Source organism: Cygnus atratus, chromosome 3, assembly GCF_013377495.2.
Source record: "Cygnus atratus isolate AKBS03 ecotype Queensland, Australia chromosome 3, CAtr_DNAZoo_HiC_assembly, whole genome shotgun sequence".
NCBI lineage: Eukaryota > Metazoa > Chordata > Aves > Anseriformes > Anatidae > Cygnus > Cygnus atratus.
The window spans coordinates 97,189,379-97,216,986 of record NC_066364.1 but is presented as its reverse complement, the minus strand read 5'-3'; the positions used below and the strand labels follow the sequence as shown (position 1 = coordinate 97,216,986).

The window sequence follows — 27,608 nt, the reverse complement described above, 5'->3', positions numbered from 1 at the left end:
AAAGTACGTATGCTTAACTGCTTGCTGGATCAGGACCCAAACTTTCTGAAGTCTGCCACCTATGTGCGATATTTACCAAGTGCTTTTACAAGGTCTCAAGAGTGGTTTTATAAAAAAATGATTTTTGAGGGAAATATACTGTCTGAACAGCATGTGAATTAGCCTTTCATTATGACTAAAAATTGGCTGAAGTTTAGTCATACCAGTAGCAGAAACTGAATCTTGATTTCACAGAAATCATCTTGGTTATAAATCCTGTAAATCCAGCTAAAGGGAGGACAAAACTTCACAAAGAAAGCCCAAAACAAGCACCCTGAAGAACACCTTTTCTGTTTTTAAGAGTAACGTGCACAGCCACTGCAACTAAGATGCTAAAGAAAAAAATAATTCCCATGTTACCTTCCTGCCCAAGCTTATTTGCATTTAATAACATTCCTGCTAATAGCCAGTTTCATGATTCATGAACATCTGCCGTTCAGGAGCAGCAAGAAACTGTCTTGAAATACTACAGCTGTGACTGTATAATCCACAAAAATCAAACAGGAAAAAAAATATTTAGCTTTTAGGACTATTTTTAAGTCGACCATACTGCACTCTGATTTTGGGTATTTGCTGCAAATCATTAGAGTTATTTTTTCCCACCATCATATGATGCAGCTCCAAAAACCTTAAGACTTCAACACAACCAACAGTACAATTGATAGCGGGTAATGTTAAGGCAATATCTCATCCCTGTTGTTCAGGTCCTTGTCAAATACTTTAACAAGGAGTTTATATTCCCTGCCGAATAACTATTTTTGTAATTTTTAAGAGGGGGAATATAGAGAACTTTGGTGGTAAGCGGGGGTGGGGGGGGGGGGGGGGGGAAGGCTGCACTTAACTTTTGTTTAATCTTTGCAATCTGATAGCAAACTGAGTCTTTCTGGATTTTAGTTTCAGGACAAAGGATAAAACCTTCGGTATTGATTTTAATGCAAGGGTGTCATTTTTTGATTCACTGTGCAAGCACTCCCGCACAGCACTAAGCAGGCTTTGAGATAACGCCTCGTTCTTAAAATCCGGCAGGGAAAATACCGTTCAAACACGGTCCAAAAAAGCGATGGGGAGGCCCAAACAAGCTACATGCGAGCCCTCTCGGGCAGCTCAGGATATTATGCCACAGGCACCGAGTTCCTCTTTGCAAAACCCCCCGATGGGAGGAGCCACTGAAGGCTTTCAGCGCCCCGTTCCCTGCGCTCCCAAACCCAACTTACCGTCTAACATTTCGGGCGGCAAGCCTTCCAAAAAAGCACACGGGTGATTTAGGGGCGACTAAATCACCTGGAGAAGTGTGTGGGGGGTGAGGGGGGGGGGGGTGTGAGCGGGGGCAAGCCACGCGGGGCTGGTTTGTTTACGGGGCGAAAGCGAGCCCATGTGGGCACGGCAGGATCGGTCCGCAGCACGGCGAGAAGCTCGGTGAGGGGACGGAGGGGGACAAGGGGACAGAGCAGGGGGACACGGGGACGGGATAGGGGGACAGGGGCCGGGCAGGGGGCACGGGGAAGGGGCAGGGGGACACGGGGACCGGCCCGGGACACGCACACACACACGCGGAGGGTTCCCCGAGGTACCTTTGAGCTGGGGCAGCGGCGAGAGCTCCACCTGGCTGCCGTGGCTGCGGAACTGCGAGGAGCCCTGCGAGCGCCTCTGCCGCTGAGCCTTGCGCACGGATTTCCGCGTGAAGCCGTCCACTTTCTCCGCGGCTGAGATGGCCGCCGACATGGCTGGGCGGCGAGGCGGCGCGGGGGGACGTCGCTCGCCGCGGGCATATATTAAAGCGGGCGGGCAAGAGGCTCGGAAAGGAGAAAGGGGAAAGGAAAAAAATATATAATAATAATTAAAAATAATAATAAATCCTCCGCGCGGTTTCCTCCCCGCGCCCAGCCGGCGGAAGGGGAAGGGGGGAGCGGAGGGAGAAGCCACCGGTGAACCGGCCCCGGGGAGGGGGGGGCGCTCGGCAAACTTCGCAGCGGGCCAGGCCCGCTGTCATCCGCCGGGCTGGCCGGGGAGGCGGCTCCCCAGCGGCCGGCTTCCGCACGCCCCTTCCCCGCCTTCAGGCGCCGCCGCCTGCGTCCCCCCGCCGCCCCGCCACCATCCCGCCCGCCTCCTGCCCCGCCCGCTGCCAACGGCGAGGGGAAGGGGGGGGTGAGGGGCGGGGCAGTGGCTGGGTGAGTGACGGCGGTGGGCGCCCAATGAGAGGAGAGGTTCGTGGAGTCCCCGCCCTCCGCGCTCGGAGGGGTGGGGAAGGGGAGCGGGATTGACGGTAAGATGCTCCAATCAGGAGGAAGGAAACGGGGATGGGCGGGGCTTCTCGCTCCAACGTCGGGGGGCGGTTGCGGAGCGCGGCCGTTGGGCGCGAGGCGCGGCGGCCGTTAGGTTGTGGTGGTGCTTCTGAGGGGGCCCCGGCCCCGCGGGCAGGGGGGGGGCTCTGTGCCCGGCCCGGGGCGGTCCCCGGGGCTTTGGCAGCCCCCGGAGCTGGGCCGTGAGGGGGTGCGGGGCTCGGGAGCCCCCCGGCTGCTCAGATAGCGCGGGGGAAGGAGGAGGGTGGGGGGCTGTCCTCAGCCGCCCCTCCCGCGTGGTACCGGGCGGTGTTCCTTACGGGGGAGCTGCACACGCCGGGAGCTCCGGCAGCACCTGGCTGCGTTTTGGGATGCCTCTGGCTTTAGTTTTGCACCCTCCTAGCATCGCAACGTTTTGGGGCGTCCTTATGTCTCCGGCTGGATTTGGCTGCCCTGAATCTGGGTTACCGTGGCGTTTACTCTCTCACACCGAGTCTCAATCTCGTTCTGCAGGCTGCAAAGCACAAACTGAAGTAAACACGTGATTATCTTTCAAGGGGTGAATTTTTATGGAGTTTCTAATTCCTCTGTTGACTTAGGATGAAAATACTGAGAATCGTGTAGGCTGGGGGTAGCAAATGTTGGTGTCTGATCCAGAGCGCTGGTAAGGTAGATAAAAAGGGTGGGGGAAAGAAATATGAGATTATAATCTTCCTGACCAAAAGATTAAATGGTATGTTTGAGTAAAGTTTTCATCAGGTGTCTCAGTTACAAATGAGTTTCAAAAAGTAAGCATGCTGTATGGTTTATATGGTTCAAGCTGAAGTTAGGCTGTAAGAAGCGTGCATTGTGATCGCTGCAGCACATGAAAAACATGATGTTTGTGCATGCGGCACTGGGCTGCCTTAAAGTGACTTTTGCTCAGGCCCATTTCCATATAAAAACAGCCCAGCTTTTGAACTGCCAGCATGTGGGATGCCTTGGCTTATGGTCATACAGGTACAGGGAGGCTTTATGCACATCAGCATGTTTCTTCCTAGTGCCTAGCTTTAGGTGCCAATTCAGCAAGTAAGCATTTTTAGCATTTTAAAGGCTAAAATCTCTAGCATTTTAATGGCTAAAATCTAAAATTTTGGTAGGACATAAATACTGTAAGGTAATTGCACTTCATGTGCTCTCATGAGCCGAAGTTTAAACTTAGTATGCAGAATCCATAAATCAAAAGCCATATTTGGATAGTACCTTTATATGAGCATAAAAATGGTTGTTTTGTAAACAGAGATAACTGTAATATACTGTTATATTTCTTGTATGTGTGCAGACATTTTAATATATATCTATAATTTCATAAAATCAATTTTGAAGACCAAATGGCATACTTTAGACACTTGCCCTTTAAACTGCTGACATGTATCCATTGCAGTAAAAGAAATGCTTGCATTCCTTACCTGGTTAATTCCCATTTCACTACACGGCCCATAGGTCCTACTCAGAGAGCACTAAGGCCCAGACCTCGTGTTAGTGTGTTCCCCTGTTCCTGCCTGCCCTGCAACAGCTGTCATTTTCTTCTGCACCCATTTTTAGAAAGTGACAAGGTCCAGTGTGTCCTGTATACTGTTTATTGGCAACTCAACCCTTGCTGCCTGTCCCCCGTGTGAAAGTGCCTACCTTCAAGTTTCATCAATTAAACATTTTAAAAATGGTTAATGAAAAGCATTATGTAGGTTCTGAGTAACATAAAAATATTTTCTGAGATGTAAAATATTTTCTCTGAGGTTACTAGGCTTTGGGATGGTTGCCATGCTGCTTAAAACAATGTTGTAAAAACCTATTGGCAGTTGAAATTTGTGACGCAAAGCCCTAAGTAAATAATAGGTATAGCCTTGCAATGATGGAATTTTCATATCAGTTGCACTGGAAAATATTTTCAGACCGTATCTTCATGGACTGCTCATAAAAGAAGTACTGGTGAAATCTGTCAGCGGAGCAAAAAATAAGCTGCTTTATTATCGTGAATAAACGAAAAGTATTTTTAGCTATTGAGTTTTCTGTTGTCTTTTTAATATAACTCTTCTGGTTTGGAAAAGAATGAGCAGCAGCTCTGTAAACCAGCTACAGTTTCCCAAATCGAAAAGCTAATGGTTGAACTGGTGTTTGCTTGAGGACGGTGGAATTGCATGGACGTGGGAGGCCGTTTGAAGGTAAAGGTGTGCAGACCAGGGTGTCTGGGGGAAAACTGAAAGCGAGAGCTGCGGCTGGCAGTCTGAAATAGCTGCATTCGGGAAGGCTGAAGTTTGCCTTCCCTGCTTCTGCACATGCTGCTGCTTCCTACACAGCTGCCTGAGCTGCTTCTGAGTCAGCTTCTGAACCCCATGGTTTCTACAGAGTATTTAAAGGCACACAGCGATGATGCCAGGTTATAAGCTGCCGGCTCCAAATCTAATTCATAAAAGTCTGTGGTGTCCACAGAGAATGTTGTGAATAGTCATTTTCTGCCAGGCTGTTCCCACTCTTCAATCAGAGCCTTCAATGTGCACTGAAGCACTGATTCTGCAAAACCTTATGTGCGTATCTAAGTTTACTCGGAAGAAAACTCATTATCATTCATGATCGTTATTCAAAACGGAGAAGCAGCATTCTAGAACAGATTTAACTAAAAGTCACATTTGCAGTTCTTTTCATTCAGTCACAGAGATTTATTCCCTATACCTTCCTAGCATTTTTTTTTTAATCCAGGAGTGGAAAGGTGAATGGGACCATTATGTATCATTAAGTTTCAGATCCCTGTCAAACTTGGAAGTGTGGGGCTTCAAGTACCGGGTTGTTGCTGAGATTTTGCTATGGGGATTTGTCTGGTTGCCAGCAGGCAAGGAGTTAACCACAGTTTTGCTTTCCCATTCTTCTGTACAGGTGCTGAGAGGCCAAGCTACAAGAAACGCAGTTGTCAGAGACAGTGGGAGGAATATTTTAGTAAAGAGGATGTCATAAGTACGTGAACCCTCAGCCAGGAAGGTTTGTGGAGAAAGGTTATGAAAATTTATTTTGATTTGCTTCTCAAAATGAAAATTTTTAAGGAAAACCCTTGTTGGCTGCAGCAGTGCTTGTATTTACTATTGTGCCATTCCATCAGTTTCTCAAGGTATGTCAACTAACATAAAATGCCGTCTGGGCTAAGGCTGTGCTCAATTAAGTTTAAGCACTTGAACCGTCACAGTAAAACCAAGCGAACTGTTCACAAACATCAGGTTAACTGTGTGTTCTGTGGTCTGCGCTGGCTAGTCACTATCTAGCAGAAGTTTTCCTAAGTCTGCTTGATAAATCCTTAAATAATACAGAATCAATTATCTCAGGGACCATCTGTCACCTTCCTCCCAGAGCAGGATTTGAAATTCTGGGATTGGAAACCAGAGATTAGTTGGCAAGACCTTCTTTTTAAGGGCGCTGAGTAAGATTTCCTTCCACATACCTATGAATATGTCACTACAGTCTTTCCAGGCAAAACTATGTGTATGGGTGTTTGCAGGCAATGGGTTGTTAAAACTAGCTCTGATTCATGTTGTTATTTTAAAAACCTTTTAATTAAATTTTCTGTCAGACAATCCAGCATGACTGGGTTGCAAATAAAAAATTATTTTAAGGAGTTTGTACACACAAGCACATACATACATGCATACACTGATTGTCATAACTGATAGTGCAGTGAAAATGTACCCCAATTTAACTCCTTAATTCTGTCTTTGTCTTGAACTGTCATTTTGGGTGGAAACGGTGCTCTCTGAGATAGCAATAGGAATCTGGTTTAGAAAGATGCAAAGCAACCCTTAGGAACATAGGTTTACAACTAAGCTTTCAAAGTCAGCTAGTGTCTTTGCTGTAATGACATTTTCTTAGCAAAAACCTACAGAACGTGAGCATATATGTATTTATTAATCTGTTCTCTGTGCTAAAGATCAGCCTGTATTTTATATGTAAAATGGGGAAAGATCTTAAGCAAAAAGAGTGGATTTGTAGTATTTTTAAATGTAGCAAGTGGCACCCCTATTCACTGAAATGCCAAAAAAATAAAATTAAAAAATAAAAAATACCAAACCATCACCACCAAAAAAACCCACCCACCTGTAGCCTTACTACTACCACTTTCTAAATGCTTTTGTCTGTGGAATACCAGGTCTTTGTAAATGCCAGCTAGCACTCTCCTCAGCTTTGCAATCTTCTATAAAGCTTGTTCAACACAACATTTAGAAAATAAAAAGGAAGTATTTCTGTTATGAAATGTTTGCATTTAATAGCGAACACCTGGAAGCTAGAGTTCTTTCAGAAATAATTCCTAATGCTCAGTGAAGGGAATTAAACAAACAAACAGCAAGGTTTATTCTGTCAAGTTCTCAGCAGGCTAACAAGAATTACTGCATGCTAAGAATCAGCTGCTCTTGGAAACTTAATGAATGTGGCAGCCAGAAAAGTACAAAACATGGCCAAGAGATGTGAACCAGATATGTTGGCTATAACAAAGAGAAATGAAGAGAAGGGTAAGTCTCTCAGTAAATCCAAGGTGGAAAGAGTTCACTCTACCAGAGTTTCCGAACGCTTTGGCAGCATAGCATATGCTATAAGGAGTTAGTTTTGCATCTTAAATCGTAATTCTATTCCCATGTCAGAAATAGTAATTTCTTACTTGGCAAATAATAGCAGAACATAATTTTTGTATTTTCACGTGTCTCTACTGTGATTTAACAACTGGAAACAAAGAGCCAAGTCTTCTTCAACAGCCATTTCTCCATTTCTCTGCAGTCTGCTAGCCAGTGTCCTGACAACCGTCGTGTGCAAGTTTGTCCCCTCTTTGTCACTCCTTGGTTTCAAACTATATCTTTTCAGGGACATTTAAAAAAAATGCTGGAAAAGCAGAATGAGTGGTTTTCATTACTTTAGGAGTCCTAAATATTGAATAATTATAACCCATCCCCCCACTCACTGGCTAATGGTTAAAATCAAGTTTTATGCACTTGTGGATTCTATGAATTTATCATATAGGTTATGAAGCTTTTGTGTGCAGTTGCTTCACGTTTTCAAGTGTTACTCAACAGTCTTCAGACCTGGAAAAGTTTTAAAAGAGACAGCTATCATTGTCCTGCGATAACATTATTCCCAGAGCTGAATCTTTGGGGGGAAAAAAAAGAGAGAGAGAGAGGGAAAGTCATGACTGTGGATATGCCCACAAAAGAGATTGAAATGAGCTTTTGTGAGATCTAAGTAATGTTTATACTAATTAGTCATTTGTCTTTTTGTCTGTAGCATACTTATAGATTTATTTTTGCCAGCAGATGAAGTAAACAGCCTTTCTCGCCATTTCAGGAGTACACACCTCCATGTTAGGACTTGTCTACCTTGGGGAAATTTACCGCCTTTACTATAGCAATAGAGCCATAATGGTCAAATTAAAGCAGCATAGTAATGCCCATGAATTTTCCTTGTGTAGGTGTGCTCTTAGTCATGATGGTAAAGGAAGCGGCACTTGTTTCTGCTGCAATGAAGCCTGGCATTACAGCAGGAGCTGTCTCTCACAGATCGCTGTGTACAGCAGAGTCCCAGCCTTTCTGCAGAAGGATGGAGCCCCTTAGGTGACCTGACTTGCTCTCCTTCCAGCGGATCTGACACCACAGGCACTAAGCACAGACCTTGCAGCAAGCTCACTTAATCCTACCCAGTGAACACATGAGCCACAGTTTGCGTTTCAGTCTGTAAATTGTTCTTTTGTTTTGCAGGCTTTACTGAACACAGTTTTATTTCATGTGACTGTGCTATTTATGGAGGAGTAAATATTGCCGGGGGTCTATTTAAAAAGGCCAATGACCTGGATTTTTTTCCATTTGAATTATCTCCAGGAGTCAGACATGTTTAACAACTGATTTTTTCCCCTCGTTGCTGTAGACTGTAATCATTTCTAATGTCTTAAGTCAACACCATTTTAAAAGATAAAGATTTTTGAGAAATAAAACTTCATGTACTATGAGAGTGATTAGACAACGTGCAACTTTTCCATGTTTGGAAAAGACAAATTCCATCTGAATTGCCAGCTATCAACATGACATGTCTTTAGCTCTGAAATATCAGCCTTTTCATACTGTTATGGTAATTTCAGTTCATAACTCTGGTTTGATCCTTTTGTTGTTTTTTAAAAAACCTATTATCAAGTGTGTTTCCACATATTCTAAATAAATAAATAAACCATGTTTTCGGAAAGGGAAGATTTAAATAGAGTAAATGTTTTTCCTGCTGTCCTTGCAATCTAAATAGCAGCATTGCTTTACTATTTAAGAATCAGAAAGTTAAACAGTGCCAGAAAAATATTGCTGTATTTTCACTTTCAAGAAAGAGCTTTGTGAAAGCAAACAGGTAGCCAAATGTCAAGAATATTAAACATGTTTGAGTATTCTTAAAAGATGATCCAACCATATTTTTGTAATATATAACATTTTTTAGCAGCATAAAATGAGTTGATCACAGTCACAGTAAGTGTAAGGGGAACCAACTTGAAATTTTGTTGTAGACATACTTATATTTATGTGGCCACGTAAAAGCATTAAAAGGCAGAAATTTTATACTGAGTGACATTCTATATATATTCTAAAGCTTGTGAGTTTTACCATGCAGTGAGAAGGTGCCCTGGATTCAATTCAAAGACGGCTTCAGAAGTTACAACCTGAGAAGGTGGAGACGGATGGCACTCTGTAGGCCAGTCTTACTGCCAAAGCCATCACCTTACCTAACTGTATTTCTTCAAAATCCCGTCTTCATCATGGACAACACCCAGATAGTTTACCGGCAAAGTAAACGAAGAGCACATCTTTAATAATCTTCTGGCTCAAACTGCACTACAGCACAGAAGAGCTGTGCTGTATGAGCTGCCTGTGCGCAGCCCCACCAGTCCTTAGCCCGTGAGAAGAACGCCACGAAGCAGCGGCACACCTTGTCAGCCTGTTGATAGCTTAGCACAGACAGTGATTCAAGACATTTGGAAAAATGTTGCACGTTGCTAGTCAAACTAATAGAAATTCATACTGACGGTTCTTCAAATGAAACAAAACTGCATTCTTGCCCTTTCTCTGGAAAAGATACTTTACAGGGAATAAAACCTTTTTTGAAGGTTTTCCATTCACTCTCACCACTTATTACTTCAGCCTTCTCATTTCTGGTGTCCTTTTTCAAGCACCGGAGTTTGCCAGCAGGTTATTGCACACTTTAGGAGACTATAGTCTGCCTTGAGTCAGAATTGTTACTGTAAAATTAACTGCTGTCATTGACACCTACAGCCTCCTTCGAGATCAGTCGTACAAGCGCTGTTTCCTTTTCCGTTGTGAGTAACATATGTTTTCAGTTCTCATTTGTATTACTAAACAAAGGGTTTCAGATTCTAACTCAAACCATCTTTCAAAATTAAATTAGCTAAAGCCTTAATTAGCCAGCACTGATCAGAACAGATTGCAGTGACTGCACATGCTACTCCAGTCTATCTCTTCATTAAAAAGCTGCCAGCTTTTAAGGAAAAAAAAAGTAATCAGAGACTATTTTCCATCTTAGTAGACCTCGGAATTGTCTGAGGGGAAGCAGAATGATTGTAGTAATAACCAAGAACCTCTGTAATCCCTTCCTAGATTCTTTCTCACTGATTAACTGTTTTGAAAGTAAGGCAGACCTTAAAGGAAAAATAAGCTAAACCATTTGGTAATGTATGCCCCCACACAGGGGTATGTCAGAAATCTCTTCCACTTTTTTCCTTTGTGGAAAAACTGGTAGCCTGATTCTTCTCTACTCTGTTTTTTGGAGACCATAAAACCACGAAAGTCATCAAAATTACATTGACGTAGAATGTGCTAACGTCATTAAGGACCAATTCTTCAAATGAGCCCAAAGGTCAGATACTATAATAAAAAATGTAAATATGCAGGAGTGCCATTTTCTGAAATTAAAATTTCTTTTAACTAATACATTTCCTTTAAAATGGTCACTAAAATTGGTGTCTGGAATGTAAAGCCATCCATTTTCTTACACAACAGGTAGGCAGCAGAACTACAAACAGATCTGGAAGTCTCAATGCTCTTCTGAGAGGACTGGTTTGAAAAGCAACTCATGATCCTGATCTCTCTGTCCCAGTTAAAAACATTAAATGTATACAGAGATAGAACTGGACTAAGACTATGTGTATATATATATGGTCTTAAATATACATACATATATCTTAAGATCTTTTGAAATAGGTATACTTCAGACCAGGACACCTCCATCACATTGAGTACATTGGCGCGGGTTAGACGTCCTGCTACCAGTGTCCATCTCCATAGCCTTTGCTTGTCTGATTGCCACTAGCGTCCTACCACTGTATTATGTTACATGACAAATTTGTATTTAATTTTATACTGTATGTTCTATTCTGGTATTTCTGTTACGATTAAATTGAGTTCAAGACAGTCCCTTGGCTGAACAGAATGAAAGGGTCTGGAATGCTCCTTTGTACCACACCATTTCAGTTGCTCTTCGACAGAGTCGAATCGACACACCATTTCAGTTGCTCTTCGACAGAGTCGAATTACTATCTGCCTAATAATTGCAGGGTTTGGTGTCTGCTCTCCCAGATCCTTGCAATCCTCAACACCAAAAATCTCTGACAAAGACAGATGCATTTGCTGCATCATTCTGCAGGGTACCAAAATGGTCCATACGGATACCCTCCGTGAGCAGGATATCAAAGTAAAGCGCTGGTTCTCAGCCTTGGCACCAGCTGATGCCACCCCCTCGCTTCTATGCCCTGCAGGACTGCACACACTGCCTCCTTGCTCTCCCAGTCACCCTCAGCATCTTTGTGCCCTGCTTTTTCTTGTCTGTGGGGCTGCTCCTACTGCTTCTCCTCCCTTTCTTACCCACACAGTGGCTTGTGTTACCACCACTTCCCCCGGCTGCAGCCAGGACTACTTCTGGCCCCAGATGGAAAATATATTTGTATGAGTCTGCCCTGAACCATCTCTGCAGAGCTGGCATGAGTCCTGCCTCTCCCATCTCTCTTGTATTACAGGCGTTCATTAGTTGGGAACCTGTGCAACAAATTCTAACACCCTTCTGGGATTTACTCTCCTTGTCCTAAAATAATAGCAATTAAAAAAAAAAAGCAAAAAAAAGCTATTATCTTTTCGATAGAATGCATCATGTATTAATAGGATGCATGTATGCACTGACTTCTCACTACCCCAGTGCTTGTGGAAACTTCTTTTGTTCTGGGCAGCCACTACTAGTGGTACATCTTCAAGCCTTAAGTACTGCACAGAAAATAATGAGGCAGCTTAGAAATTCATGAAATGGGAGAGCATAGCTGATAAATTAAGGCAATCAAGGAAAATCATAATTGAGTTTGGGCTTGTATTACTTTGTAGAATTAAGACATTTCAAATGTGTTTCTCACAAAATAACTGCAATGCACCTGAGATGGTACTTGATAAAGGATGTGAAAAATAAGGCAGAAAAGTATTAGGTGTTCTTTCAACATAAGCCTTGATAAAACAGGATTTCCACTGATCCCAAAATACTTGGTACTGTTACTGATTTCAACAGTGTGACTTCCAAAAATAGGCTTTATTACACAGACCTTCTTGCTTGTCTCTAGCCTAAGAATGGTTACTCTGATTTTTGGAATATTTTTTTGCCTGTTAAGAAGTTTAAGTGAGAGGAGAGTGTTTGTAAGTGCTGTTGCCATGCCCTGAGTTTCTTGCATAGTATTTTTTTATTCTGTCCATGTCAACAGCTGTACTGGGCCATGTGTCAGGTGTCATGCTGTGAAATCTATGCCTGTTTTTTTTCCATTGTGCAAACTGAAGTTTTCATTAAAAAAAAAAAGTATATTGTTAAAAGTTGTATTCCTGTTTTATTCGATATGGGCATACTCAGCTGTTTTTCTAGATCACTCTGAAGAGTAGAAGATGGGATTACTTCTTATGACAACTGCTGTTAATATTCGCTGCATTTCCAAAATGACAGACAAATTGCTATAATAACCTCATATATCTGATTTCTATGCCATTCCTACCTCCAAATATGCATTCTAAATTGTTAATTGTTTTGTCTTCAGCAATTTTTACCACAGAAGTTTCAGAGAATGTAGCAGTACTTAACTCTTTAAGGAGTGTCTTCACTGTAGTCCAGTGTTGAATGTACTGCTGTCTATGCAGGTAATTACTAAACACTACAAAACTGCATTGTCATTTAAACGTCTTTAGTGTTTGTTTGTCCTATAGGGCAGTGAGGATTTCAAACTCTGATATGTATTTCTGCAGCTTTGTTATTACCATTGCCTACCTTTTCTGTAGGAAAAAAAAAAAAAAAAGTGAAACGTCAAAGTCACTGTTACCAAAGTCTTATTTAAATATCTGTATTGATTGACTGGGCTGGTCAGCTGCTGTTTATGAGACTACAGGAGGCTCAAAAGTGAGTCCTGTAATTTATCTTAGAAAAAAACTAAAACATCCATTTTAAACAATATTTAAACTCTATTTGATCCCAGGCATTTGGGTTGGCCAGTATGTTCTACACACATCTTATGAATCTTGGACAAAGTTATTATGAATATGTTATATTTTTAATATGGAACAGACCATTTGCTGACTGGGCCTATGCCACATACTTGTCAGAGTGAAGAGTAATTAACTTTAATGACTGTACCAGATAACGTGGAAAGTCCTCAAACAGGAAGAAGGAACAGAAATTAAAACAGAATGGCAGTTTCAGAAGGGCTCACAGAGAGAACAAGAGGAAGATTTACAAGGTCTTTCAAAAGTTTTGAATAGGAAAGGCACTTTTCTGAAGCAGGAGAAAAGGGACGTGATTTGACTGTGAGACCCTACAATGTAAAGAAAGCCACCTTGATTTTGAGGAGGAGCAATGAGATACAAAAAGAAGCCTATAGAAATGCTAGAGTATCTGATGTACTGCCAAGTAGTACTGCAAAGTGCTATGGAAACCAGGGATTGGAAAATATGGTCGAGGCTTATTATTCTGTGCACAATTGTATATTTCTTTTCTGAGCTTAGTGCAGAGTCACTTGTTTTGGAGTTCAGTACAAAGTCTGCATGGTCATGACCTCTGCCTTGCACAGCCACCCAGACGCTTGGCACAGCCTGATCCTGCCCAGCTGTAAGCACCTAGCAGGAGCGCCTCACTTGGAGCCCTGCTAACCTAGGCTCTCTCAGGAGGCAGAGGAGCAAGATAGGCACTCTGAAGTGGAAAGTCACATTTTGGGGGGACTGAATTGCTCTCTGGAGGCTGCCTGCCATGACCATCATCCAGTGTAGGTGCTGGACTGCCCAAGCCTTTGACTTCTAAAGGCCAAAGTACCTCCAAAGCTGGAGCTGTAGAAAAGGATTCAAGATGATCACTGGCAACTGTGGCTATAACTGTACAAGTAAACAGTGTGGGGTCTGTTCCCAGGGACTGGGGCTCTACCATCTCTATCACTGTTTAGCAGGAACAGCGCCTTGCCCAGCCTGACCTTCCCAAGCCCCCAGTGTGCAGTGTACAAGTTTGGTTTTGAGGGTAAGGGAGTTTTCTGGAACAAGTACTGGTTCTTCCAAGCAGGTTAACCTCGGTGCCAAGAACTGGTTTCAGAAGAGTTTAATTTATCAGTATTGAAATGTACTTAATCTATGAAACACTTGGAAATCAGCTCAGGCTTATTTGCATTATGGGCTTGCACAACCTACAGTTACTCCCTGTCCGGGTCACTCTGCTAGTACCAAACTGCAAAACCCGTATGTATTTTGCTTCAGTTTGACCAGCTGTTCTTCCTTTAGGAAGGAACCCTTCCCAGGCACTGGCGTTTTGCTTGTCATACCCTAGAAATCGGGTACCACAGCCCAGCCACTTTATGGTTTTGGCAAGTAGCACTGTGGGTCTGAAGATATGTGGAAGTTTGTGCAGATAACAAGAGGAAACTGTCATCAGCACTTGGAGGAGTAGGGTGACTGAGTTCACTGTGATATTAGAATGTTCTGTTCATCTGAGTTAATTATTAAATAATAAGCACATTATTTAAAGTATTTTTCTTTTGCTGGATATTTCAGGGTGGAACTAGTTTTAATTCATTCATTTATTTTCCCCATTGTTCTTATATTACCATTCTATTTTCTAATAACTGTTTTGAGCCAATTTTTTAGCTCCGTTGCATAACTGAGTTCATCGTTAACACTGAAAATATACTAATTTACATTAGTTGAAAATATGGTGATTTCTTTGGTCTTAATAAGTTTCTTTTTATTTTTCTGCCCCCCCTTCCCCCTGTATTTATTGCATGACATTTGCTGTTTTCGCTGACCTCTTTTAACTGCAAACAATCTATCACTGTAGGAATCGTAGCGCTACATGATTTAATGTTGCTGTTAACTCTGCAGACCAGAGTTGAAATTCTTTGTGTTACTTTCATAGATTGTATCATGCTGAGTGTCTTTAATCAGATCGCAAGCTGCTATCATGTTGCTGTGTCTAAGCATTAATTAGGCCTTCAGAGGTGTAAGTAATCTTAATAAGTTTAGGTAAATTTTAGTAACTTGGTAAGGAAAGGGATCTTTTATGGATCAGATAACTGAAACAGCATGGGCTATTTTCCAAAGCAGAAGCATATGCGGTTAAAGAGGTTTGATTGCTGTTTGGTAAAGTTTTGTGTTATGGGAAGGAAGGGCACACAAAAAAAAGAGAAACTGAGATAGGGCAGTCAGAAAGTGATGGCCACAGCCACAAAAATGCCATTAGTCTGACAATGTTAAAAATAATAAAATAAAAGATAACATTTGGGCAGAATGCTACCGGCTAAGGGGATTGAATTTGTGAGCAAAGCCTCTCCTGCCGCTTGATTCCTTTTGCATTCAAAGACATTTTGAGAGATTTTTTTTTTCATCTTTATAAACTAACACAACTGAACAAAGTAATATTGGAACCAATTTTTTCTTCTATAGAAAACAAATCGTACATTCCCAATTCTAGTTAGTAAGTGGTTAAAATAATCTTAGTGCTATTCTCACAGTTGTTATCCAGATTCTGAAACTTTCCATTCTACTTTCTCCTGAACCAATCTGACAAGAATTGGCGATTCTGTGCTTTCCCAAGAGCACAGACCACATCCTCTAGTGGTTGTTATCATAAGGTGTACTGCTTTCCTGATGATTAGGGTGGTTCTATACAGAAGATGCTGGTGAGGATGGGGAAAGTGAGGAAATACACATTTTTCTGATGTTTTCAAAAATAGAAGATAGCACTGCAAAATGATGCTAGTATGCTCACCCAATTTCTCTTACTGCTCCCTTCAGGAATAACAGCTTCCTAAGGTGCTTGTTCATTTTCACAAAGGGAAAATAGCAGAAAACTGCTTATGCTGCCCATGGCAAGAGGTTGGAACTAGATGATCTTTAAGATGATCTTCCAACCCAAACCATTCTGTGATTCTGAGTTTCTATACTCTTCTGTTTTTACTCATTGCTTCATGTGCATTAGAGGCCTTAACATAAAATTCCAAAAATAATAAGGCAGTAGGATTTTTTATTTTTTTTTTTAGTGAGAGCTTCAGAATGTTAATCTACAGATTATGTAAGCATCGGGAGTTATTTTAGTATAGTATAATTCTGTCATGTTATAATGTCACAGCATGATGCATTTGAAACTATCAGCCTTTTAAAATATTGGCTTTTGACGACATATTCTTGCAAACTTTATCTCTGTTGTTGTGACCTTTAACAAGGATTTTATGTAGATTAATTTAAAGAAAGGAACAGCAAGCTGAGCAGCAGAACTGATGCAGCCTGGTTTCCTATGGTAGGTGCCCAATGTCCCATAGAACCTCACAAACCAGAAGTGTCCCCCACGAGTCCTTATGACCTCCCCGGTGCCCCAGTGCTCTTTTGGGCAGGACACAGCCAGTTCTGTGGTGGCTCTGAGGTCTGCTGCACATTGACTGCCCATCCAGGACACATGTACCGACTGTCCCCAAACCCCCATGGCTGTTGAGCTCTCGTGGCAATTTATTCTCACTCTGAGGTAACTGCTGCGGTCTCCTCACTGCAACCCATGTGCAGATTTGTTTGACTTTGGAAGAGCTTTTATCTTTAAGAACCTTGCCCTTCTGTCAGATGTGGTTAAAATTGACCAACAGACTCAGGATTTGTTGTAGGGGTAAATCTAACGGCCGTACCAACAGACGGTGTGATTGTGTAAGTCCCATTTCCTTGAGAACGCAGGCAAATATATAGCTAGCATTAGTTTTTTTTTTCAGGAATAATAATGTGACCTCCATTTTATATTCTAGCCCATCAGTCAGCGTGAGGCTGGACATGGCAGCCAGGGAGACCTTGAGGAATGCAGTGCTGAGCACAGCTGGCCATCGCTGCCCTGATCAGCCCCACAGGATCCTAGATCTTCAACCCGATCCCCTTGTGTGCTCAGCCCTGCCTGAACTACACCTCACCCGTACCCAGCCCAGGCCACCACAACTGCCCTGGAGCTCCATGGGACCATTTGGAATCTTCCATTAGGAAGATATATATGCTGGATACCCCAAATATCCTGGTTTTCGGAATCACTTTATTTTCACTATACGGCATTTCCAAATGTATTATAAGATTAGCAGTATTTGGTGAAGTTTCTAAATTACATAGTTACACGACTATGGAAGAATCATTATCATTTTCCAGACTTGCATTATGGATCTTGGATGCTTGAATTTGGCTTTATGCATGACAGAAAACCTCAATTTCATAGTATATGGAGCCAGTCTACATGCCCCATTGAAACATTTCCAAGTCTAATCAACCTTTTCTGCATAGTATTATGCAGCTACCTATTCAAAATTACTTGCAGCCACTTATCCATAATCATCTGTTTATCTTGGAGTGATGTTTTTGTTAAGTCAGAGTGGATTTCCAGTGTGGAACTTTATATTTTTCAGAAAAGCTGTAATATATGTAGTAATTCTGATGTTAAAACCCACCTTTTCTTTCTTTTTCCTGTTTTATCTTTAGGGCCAGTAAGAAGATACAGCTTTCACTCTTTGCTGCAACCAGTGCCATTCAGGACCAAACGCAGGCAGTAACACTACTTCACAGTCTTGTACCAGGAGCAAGAAGTTAGAATCTCACAAAATATTTTTAAGGAAGAAAAATTGCGAGGTAATTAACTTTTAAATTTCTACTCTCATATCTGGACAGCACAGAAGGGAGAAATGATAGCTCAGAGAAACTGTCTGCTTGAATATATATCCCTGCCAATCAGTAGGAGCTTGTATCACATCTCTTTTGAAAAGAGAAGGCACTGGTATCTTCACAGAGAGCCATCACCTGCTGTGAACTGCTGGCTTTGCCAGGAATGGGATTTTAGAAATGGGGACTGGATTGTATATTTAGCTGTTCGGTCAGTTTGTTCAAAGTCCAAAAATTTTAAATACAGATGAGAGCTAGTTATGATTCATAGTGTGTGGCCAGCATTAGTTCCTTATGTTCTAACAGGGAACTGCAGTGTTTGACATTAGATCCACATTTACAGGAGAAGAACAAAGCAGCTGGACAATGATGCTGTTGTGCAGTTTCCACTGAATACTGCTGCCCTTATTTGAGTATTTTGTGGACTGGAAGAGTGGTGTGAGCTCTTGTACATTTTTTGCTTGCTTTTTTGCTTGCTTATGTTATTACCTTGCACTATTTTCCTTCTGCTTTTGCCGTGGCCCATTTTTCTTTGCAATTTATTTTGTTTCATGGTACATCTTGTTTTGGAAGGCAGTTGGCCTTGCTTTTGTGATATGTTGTCCCAGAGTATTGCTTCAGCAGTTGAAAAGAAGTGGGAATTTTAAAACCTCATGACTGCAAGCAGGTTTTAAGCACATAAAACAAAATCCGTGGGCTGTGCTCACTGGCTTAATATGCAACAACTATGCAGGAGAGAAACAGATGTGAGTCCAGGACCCAAATGAAATATAGACAAACACAGTGCTCCTAACCACAGTGGTGAAAACACTCCATCGTGTTGAATATTGATGTCATCTCACTATTGATAACAGTCTGCAGAGAGCAATCCTAATTGAGTGCTCATTTGTATGTTGGTTCAGATAGGAAAATTTAGGATCTAGATAGCCCCTCTTTAACGACCTAGCATATTTGCTTTTCATAAAGACTGTATCTGGCCATGGTGTTCTGAGATGATAACTCATCTGAGTCTATGAAGGACTGTTTTTCTGGGACAATTTTTCTACAAAGGCTTGAGAGACTGCACTTCTACACCATGCATACAACTTCTGCATGCGGTTAATTGGATGTGTATTTCAAGATAGCTTCAGGCCCATCATCCTGGGCATTGGATAAGCCCACAGAAATACAGTAACTTTTCCAAAAGAGATGTATGTTAGACCCCAATGCTGATGTTAATTAACACATATGACTGCTACACACAAACTAACCTGACACACATCACCAAGGTGCCTGAATTTGGGATCTATGATCTCTGTGGTCATTGGAGAGAGGCAGTTCATTGATGAGCTGAAGTCACATTCTTGCAGGGCCTGGCTCTTGGTGAACAGGGGACAATTAGGCACCGATGCTTAAGAGGCTCAATTAAATGTTTGGAGTCAGAAGGAGTTAAAATTTCCACCCGTGAGAGATACAGTAAAAAGGGAGGGAGAAAGGTAAAGGTGCCACCTTGGATGAAAGGCTATTCCGCTTTCACGCAGCAGGCTGTGTATGCACAGTCATGCTAATGGCAACCAGGAATTTAACAGGAATTTCATGGGAAATCTATGCGAGAAGCAATAGAGGTAGGACAAATGGGGACAGGATTGTGTAAGAGGCCTCCTGGAATCATGGCCTAAACAAATGGATCACATGGCTGGAAAAGCCTCCTGCTTTAAGTACGTCATGCCTGTTTTGAATTACTGGAGCATCCAAAATGTTTGCAAATCCCTTGCCAGTGTCGTAACTCAAAATAGAACACTTGATAATTTCCAAAACTGTAGGTACACCGTATATTTTTGGTTATAATTTTGGTATAATTTTTCTACCCAAATTTGAAATGCTGCTATTTTTAATAAACTCTTGAGAACTAATGAGTGATATATAAGAGCAAAACAACTAATTCATAAATTTGGAAGTTACCTTCTGCTGCTCAGGTTTGTTAAGCTCAGGCTCTTTGGGTCTTTCACTGGACCAGCCTTTACGAATAATGTAGGTTATCTAATTTTTTTATTATTCCATAATTTGAAACTGTGAATAATGTTCCCCAGGCCTCATTTCTGAGCAAAGTCATTTGTTCAGCTGACTGGGGACATTGACATTCTGTTGGACATTCAATCAGTCAAATGAAGTAGTTTTAATATCTACCTTAACATTTTATCTCTTGAACTCCTAAATCCAGATTGCAAGTTGTAAAGGTGTGGAGAATTGTTTCTATCATGTATTTACTCTTGTGGTGAATTTCTGTGGGTACATCCAGGGTAAGGCTTCCCTCTGGAATGCCATGTTGTGTTAGATATGCTAATAATATTTCCCCTGTTGAGGGATGAGCACAAGCCCTACATAGCACTTATGTTTTTAGACCCGCAAAATTATGTTTCTTTGTTTAAATTTATGTTTCTTTGTTTAAGGGAAATGCAGCATTTGTAAAGTGTGGTAGATTTGGTTCCTAAATCCTTGAGTACCATTTATGAATCATCATATATGCAAAGAAAAGCAGGCTGGTGCCAGCAGTGGCTGGTAGAAATCAGCATATTCTGTAAAAGTTCATGAAAACTTGGCTTTTCTATACTTTTGAAGCTAATCTGAGATTACTATGGGGTTAAGAAATAATGCAATTTCCAATGTATTGTCTTTTGAGCAAGCCCTACCAGGCTTGAAACTACCCTGATGAAGCTTGTCTGCGCACAGTGAAGTCTGTCCGTTATAGATAGCCTCATATCTGAGGAGGCCAGCCAGTGCTCCCTGATCCCAGCCGCTCTCTTATTTACGTAGCAGAGTACCTGTTGACTGAGCCTTATCATCAGTCTTGTCCTTAACTGGTTTATGGCTGGCTCCTGAGCAGATCACCAGCCCCAGTCATTTTGTTGATATCCTTTCCAGATTCCTACAGTCATGTCATGAGGATAAAAAAAATATTTCAATGATTCCAATTGTTCCACTTTGGTTTATAGCTAAGAGAAAATGTTTGGTGTTTTTAGCATGTCCTATATTTTCACTGTGAAACCATTTACCCCATCTGAGAGGCTGTCTGTTATCAGGATCCTATTGGCTGCAGATGTCTGGGGCTCTTTCCTACAGTTAACAAGAATTATGTATTTGGGATACTTTTAGTGACTTGCTTCTGGTTACAAGACAGTTAAATTTATATCTCAGCAGGTACCTCCATGAATATGTACTAAGAATACTAGATTTCATGGTCACCTTGGAAGACTATTTAATAATTTTCTCCTGTATCATCTATGAAATGTCCAGCTCAAGTTCTGGCAACATCCATAGACCAATTTACCAAAGACCTATTTATTCTTTAAAGCTCAGCCTTCCTTGCAGCACGAAAATTTTGTTTTAAAATCTGTTTGGCCATTATGATAAAGGACAACCCAAGCCACCGATGTTCTGCATCTGGGAGAGCAAGAAGGGCCCATAGATAGAGGGCCACATGGTGCCCACATGTGGGGAAGGTGCAATGCCAACCCATCCCCTAACCGTGCACTGTTCTTTAAGACATGGCATGACTGTAAGTATCACAAAGTGTAGTTTTCTTTGTAAATGGCCCAAGCACGATGCTGTCACAAGGTCCATTCACTGCAGACTTTTCTCTCTTTATGTAGAATAAAAAGAAAAGGTGGAATTCCTGAGAGTCTTTTGCTCTAAGACTCATTAATTTAGGCTTCCAGACATCTCTGAGTTGGGAAATGAGTCAAGTGGTTATTATTTACTCATCTGCTCTGCCGTTTCTGCTGTCTTAATCATTTTGGTTGTCGCTGGGAGTGTTACCTTCTTCAAAACAGAGGCTTGAAAGCTGAGGAACTAATGGCAGTCTTTGCTACCCTGATTACAAAACGCCGGTTCTTACCAGGCTGGCTGCCATATTCATGCCTTGGATCATGCGCTTCCCTGCAGAGGTTAAAGGAGATCCCCCATGTGTTTAGTCTGTAAGGAGAGTTAACAGAGATGCAGTTTGTAATTCGGGGATTTCTGGTGGTGAGGCCATAGCCCAAGGGCTCCACGTGCTCCCATATGTGGATCCTGAGCCCCACAAGCTTCTGTGCTCACAGGACTCAGGTGCAGTCAGGGCTGGTCCACAGAAGTGCTGCAGAACTGCCATCCCATCTTCCAAGGGTTAGACAGCCCTGCTGTAATACATCATACCCCATGGTTTGTCTCCTCCTAAAGAAAAATGAAAAAAATCCTCTTTTCTTGTTCTTTAATCGTCTCTACTTTTGACGAGTAACTTCTCCCAGTGCATGAGCTCCCTTGCAGCTTGGTCCATCTGGCAAAAAAAAATGGACAGAGAGTGTCACAATGGCAGCTTGTGAAATGTTTTCTCTGCCTGAGTACACCTGTGACAGTCACCCACCGCTGTGCTGTCTGAATGCCTTACACCACCATTGCCACACGCTCTAACTGCTTGTGCTTGCCGGGACATAGGTGCAGAGGCTGTGGTACATTTCGGGGCTGTCCGAAGTTTGAAGTGACTTGTTTGTATCATCTTCCTTAAAGCAGCAGCCTAATCGCTCAGTGTCTCAGTGTTTACTTCTGTTATCAGAGCAGCATAGTAGAGGTACAGGCTTTTCTATGGAGATTCCACATTCACCCGCAACTGATAGTGCTGTAATTTTTCCTTTGATAACTGATAGTGCTATTGGTGCCTTGTTTGTTTGTTGTCTCTATCACTGTCACATAAATGTACTAGATATCACCTATCATTGGACTCCTGACCTTCCTATTTGCGCTTTTCTTCTAGGTAATCACTGCACTTTCTCACTGCACATCCCTTTATAATTTATTTTTTATTTTTTTATAGCAGCAGCTAGTGGTTCCAGTGCAATATAGGAGCTGTGGTTTGCATCCAGCATGCAAATCCATGAAAAGAAATTGTCCCTGCCCTAGTTAAACAGCTTACAGTGGTTAAAAAAAAAAAAAAAAAAAAAAAGAGCAGCTGATAGGAGAAAGTTAAGCCATTTCTCATGTTCCTAGCACCTAGCGTCCCTCTCAGGACTGCTGGCAGGATCGAGACACTGGGCAGGTGTAAGTGCTGGTTCCAGACAGGCTGGGAAGAAGGCGGAAAAGTAGGTTCATCAGCCAGCCAAAGAGTTTCTCTTTATTGCAAGACGTACACAGACTGTAACCCGAGTATCACACCATCATTAAGTCCTATCCACTTAGCTACTTCATTAGTTCAAGGATTGTGGCGCTTTTAATCTTTGTGATCTGGGTCACCGCAGGATTCAGGCTAATGTCTGAATCAACATGGTGCTCCAGCTTCCTACTTCCAGCGCTGTGTGCTTTGCAGCCTGTCTGTCCTCACTCAAGCTGAGTAAACATGAAGGAAGGCAGATTTTGAAGCCTGGCTTTTTTCCTCCTATAGTCACGTCAGCTAGGGTCTTTCCTTGTTTTGTTGTTAGCTTGTTTATATGACCAACACCCAGTAATCGGGGATTAAAACCCCACTGTACTGTACTCAATGCTGGTCAGCTCTTTGCTTTTCCAGCTTGTGTAGATACATGCTTGGAGCTGTTTGGGGGAAAAGTTAGTTTTCTGGGCTGGGATCATTCCCTGAGCAATGTTTTGAAGCAGCCCAGTACCTACCCCACCTGCAGAGAGGACTTCACCACAGTGCAGGCATTTCTCCAGCACCCTTCTCAGTGCTTCCCCTCCAAAAATCAAATGCTTGTGTAGGCAGCACAGCCAGCAGAGAAATAATCCTCAAGTTTACCAGCCCAAAGTGTTGCACCCTGTCCGGTGAGACTACAGTAAGGAAACCAGACGGCTCTTTGTACTCATTTTAGTGGGTAAACCTGAGCCCTCAGACCCCTCTTCAAACCACCGGTGCCATCCATGGCATGATGTGATGTCCACAGAGGTGGCCTTTGCTTCAGGTGGAGGATTCTCCCCCTCGTTGCCTCCAGCTCGTGCTTGCCTGCGAGCAGGCACTGCTCACACGCGTACGGGGCTGGGGGTGCTGGCTGCCTCGGGACGTGCAGGAGCTCTTCCAGCAGTGATCTCCTGGGGTCAGGAGTGACCATGCTGCTGCCACCAGAACAGCATCAGGGAAGACAGACGTACACACGTAGGTGCCTCATCCTGTTTTGTGGGGTGGCTGTAGATTTCAAATTCAAATGTCTGATAAATATAAATGGGCGAGAGCCTCAGAGAGAATTTGTGTGGGGGAAAATAAAGTCTATGCTTAGGGAGACCTCTTTGCAATGGAAAATAGGCTGGCGAGGCAGCCTGATGGTAAGACCAAAATTATACCTCTCCCAAATTGTATTAATTCCCTATCTTCCTGTATGAAAATGCAGGAATAAGCAGGTAACAGTATTGCTTAATACCCACCTGTCCTGCTGGAATAACTGGGCCTGTGTTGGCCACCTGCTGCAGCTGTTTTGTTAACCCATGTGGTAGGGAAGCAGAGGAAGTGCATGCTGGATGGAAAGCTGGAATTTAAATGACCAAACCAGTCACTGTGATCTAAAAGTGTTGTGAGAGGACTAGGAGGAGTCCAGTCTGCATCGAGACCTGTGCAGAGGTTCGGGAACTGTGGAAGTAAGTGCACAGAGAAATACAGCATGGAAGGAAAAGGAGGGCTGTGATAAAGAGAGGTCCGAAGGAAAATTGTGGGAGAAATGATAGGGAGAAAAGTAAGCGCGTCCATGTAAAGTGACTTTGGCTGGCATTTATACCTAGCTGATACCGAGGTTTTACTATGTAGAACATGACTTTGCTGTTGATATAAACATTGCCACTAAAAACTGCACTCTGCATGTAAAGCTGCAAAAATTTTTGTGCCAGTGCACCCTGCTTTGCTTTGTGTACCTGGACTAAAACACACCCTTATAATTGCTATGATGCCAGAAAGGCTTGCTGCTCTGCACTACCATAAGTAAAGTGGCAGAACTTACAAGCATAGATGAATCCTTGAAGACCTCGGGATCTTGTCTGGAGTAAAGAGAACTTTTGCTGTTTGTTTTGCACTGCTTTTTAAAAATATTTTTTCTCTTTCAGTTTTTGCACAGAAATGCTTCCTTATTGCCATATAATCCTCTTGGAGTACTGCATGCACTTAACAGCATATGCTGGTTTGTTTCCCAAAGGTTTCTTTTCAATGTGCAGGGCTGATGAAGCTTTGAAGAGAAATCTTGAATCACTTTTTTAATGAGGTGTGGAAAGCGAACTGTGGGAATAAGTGGACTTGGCTGGACTGTAGCTTGCCTAGGTCCCTCGGGAGCTTTGAATGTCCAAGGGATGCTAGAGTTTGATGTTAAGAATATCCCAGAAACATGAAGTTCCTGAAGGAAATACTAATCTTCACATGCGTCCTAAACCCTCGCAGCTCCTGAGATTTCAAGCATTTATACTGTATCCATTACTTCAAAGGACATGTGCCTGAAAGGAGTAGTTGGATGGTTTGCAGTAAAGTCTGTAAATATTACAAGGCAGTAAAAATATGTTCTAAGACAATTAATAATGTTAACATTAATAATATGTCTGAACTTCTGTAATTTCAGCAAAATGGTTGGGGGAGGATCCTGACCTCCCTTGCCTCTGGAGCAAGGCAGAAGCACTATTCAAAGTGCCAGGGAAAAGAATAACCGAGAAACGTCATGCCTCAGCCCTTGGGAAAGATAAGCTAGATCCAGAAAGTATGAGAGGCATTTCTGCACACGTCAGTGCAGAGAGGGGACATACTTTTCTCTGAAGTGCTTGAAATACTTCATCTGTTTAGGAGTTACAGCAGCAGTAATCAATGAGGTATTAGCTAAGAACCTCGTGAAGTAATGGGGAGGATTTTATATTGACCACAAAAAACCTTAGGGGCTCATACTCGTATGTGCAACCATCTCTCTTTGCCGAGAACACGAAATGGCTTTGTTTTGTGGTCCAGACAGCACTAAAAGCACAGGGACTCCCTCTTTGCACAAGTGAGAAGGCTCCTGCTTCCCTTAGCAGCCCTTGAGCGCTGCCCGGGTGGCGTGCTGTGGCTTTGCACACCCAGTGCATGCTGAGTGTGCAGCCAGATGCCTGCGAAACGCCAGTGACCACAGTCTCACTTCACTGTATGGTATGGCATTCTTTGGGGAGGAGAGGCTCCTAGCAGCTCTGTTCATAATGGAAGTGTAAGCATGCAAGCTTTATTACCTGCTGCTGCCAGCTCACCAGGAAAGTATGCCATTCCTGCGCCGACGGATATCTAGCTGCTGCTGTTTAATTATCATGAGTCTGCTCTGCCAGAAGCACTGGCCCGCTCCGTCCTTTGGCTTTTCACTGCTGTACACAAAGCAGGAGCCTCTTGCTCCTCTGAATTACTGCTGGATGTTATTACAGCCACTGCAGGAAGGGAAATGCAGAGCAGCAAAGGCTTTGCCTCTCTGCTTGTGAGGGAAGTTTTGGAGGAACTAATTTTTCTGCACGTCTGTGACTTACCAAGTCTGTGCCTGAAACTTTTATAAAGTTTGAGATTTCATAAATCTTAAAAAAAAAAAAAAGGCATTTCTGCAAACATGGTCCATCGTAATGGTTTAAATGGAGGGGGCCTTCACTGCCTCTTCCCATGCTTGCGAATGAGTGCTGTCAGCTCAGAGGCAGACCTGTGATGTTGCCATTTAAGTGCTGTGCAGAAGTAAGGTTATACAAATGCTGTTACAGGCAGAAAAAAAAATACAGCAAAAGAAAGCTGAGGGATTAAGAAGGGAAAAAGAGCACAAAACCCAGCCAAACCAAAGCCACAGGAAATGGATTCTGAATGTAGGCGCAGAAGCTAGACAGAAAGGGATTTGGCAGGAGAGAAATTGTTGCAAGGACCTCAGTGAGAAATATAAGGCCCAGTCCTGTATAAGACATGTCGATGAAGAGTCTTTAGACCCCAAAATAAACTAATCTGCATGGCAATATGATAGCCTGCTAGGTCTAGGATCTGAGGAACGAGTGCCTGATAAAAGGGTTAGCAGTGCTGAAAAAAGGAAGGAAAGGTGGGAGCGGTGCAGTGCGTGGGGAGGAGGGATGGCTTGCTGTCAGCTCCTTGGGCTGGCGCAGTCTCACCTACACAGAGACAGGCAGCGAACGCTGCTTCGCAAACGGGTGGGGAGTTTGTTTGCAAAACAGCAGCTCCGGATCTGACAAAAAGGGGTACGCTTCGCATGTGCTTATTTGCCAGTTCTTCTGTTTCAGGCAGGATACTCCTCGTTATGCTGGATTCTGGATCCCTTCCCAGCCTCCTGTAGATTTTGGAAAGTCTCCCATTCAGCTGCCATGTGGAAGGCTTTGAACTTAAAATGGGAACAGGCACAGCACAACCGGGGCTGGGGGTGGGTGGCAGTCCTCCCACCCTCTCGCCCTTCCCTCCCCAGTGCGACCACCGTGAATCCGTCCTAGAGCCCCGAGAGCTTGGGGAGAGGCTGTGGGTAAATGTGTTCCAGTACTATGGCAAAGTGTCCTGCTTCAACAGGTGACATCAGGATTTCTCTGTAAAAAAAAAAAAAAAAAAAAAGCTTCCCCTTCAAGAAACAGACATGTTGGTGGAGAAAATGCCACCTGTGCATCAGCTCCCCTCTGATTATAAATGTGCCTTAAGTCAGGAGAAAAAAAACAAAACTGCAAACCACTCAGCTGATAAGCACAAGCAATTAATTTAGTTGTGGCATACATCAGGTAAACCTCACTCCTATCAGTGTGAGTTGTGTGCAGCTCAATCTGGCTCATAAAACAAACACAGCTTTGGGCAGCTACTCGGCAGAGCCCCGTCCTGCTTCATCCCACTCAGAAGCGTAGTCATGGCCCTTATATGTGACATACTTATTTGTAGATAGGTGTGATGTTTGCATAAAGGGTCTGAACTGAAAAGGCAAAGAGATACCCCGAGATACTGTCAGTATTGCCCTCGATACCCTTGATACACCTCGTGCTGTGTTTACCTGTCATAACGCGTTTCCGAAGATCTCCGTGTTGGCCTGAGGAGCTGCAGAGAGCTGCCGGTGCGCTACAGTGCCACAACCCACTTTCCTCACTTCCTTCCTTGTGCTGTTGAGTAAAGCTGTGGTCACCAGCACGG

At 42.9% G+C, this 27,608-nt stretch overlaps 1 protein-coding gene and 1 long non-coding RNA gene across 3 annotated transcripts in view; one reads left to right on the top strand and one right to left on the bottom strand.

The window, feature by feature from the left end:
* The window catches only part of PPP2R5A (protein phosphatase 2 regulatory subunit B'alpha), a 46,029-nt gene extending 43,919 nt beyond the window's left edge, over positions 1-2,110 (bottom strand). The window contains exon 1 of the mRNA XM_035556431.2: positions 1,611-2,110. Coding sequence (XP_035412324.1) covers positions 1,611-1,761 — 151 coding nt within the window. The 5' untranslated portion in view covers positions 1,762-2,110. The remainder of the gene's footprint in view (positions 1-1,610) is intronic.
* Positions 2,111-2,530: 420 nt separating this feature from the next.
* Positions 2,531-26,867, top strand: LOC118252845 (uncharacterized). 2 transcript variants are annotated; one of them, XR_004780278.2, is made up of 4 exons: positions 2,531-2,851; positions 5,229-5,330; positions 17,363-17,509; positions 26,729-26,867. It is a non-coding gene; the product is annotated as an uncharacterized LOC118252845 (long non-coding RNA). The 2 variants fall into 2 exon arrangements; XR_004780279.2 differs by lacking the exons at positions 17,363-17,509; positions 26,729-26,867 and adding an exon at positions 8,970-11,210.
* Positions 26,868-27,608: the final 741 nt, after the last annotated feature.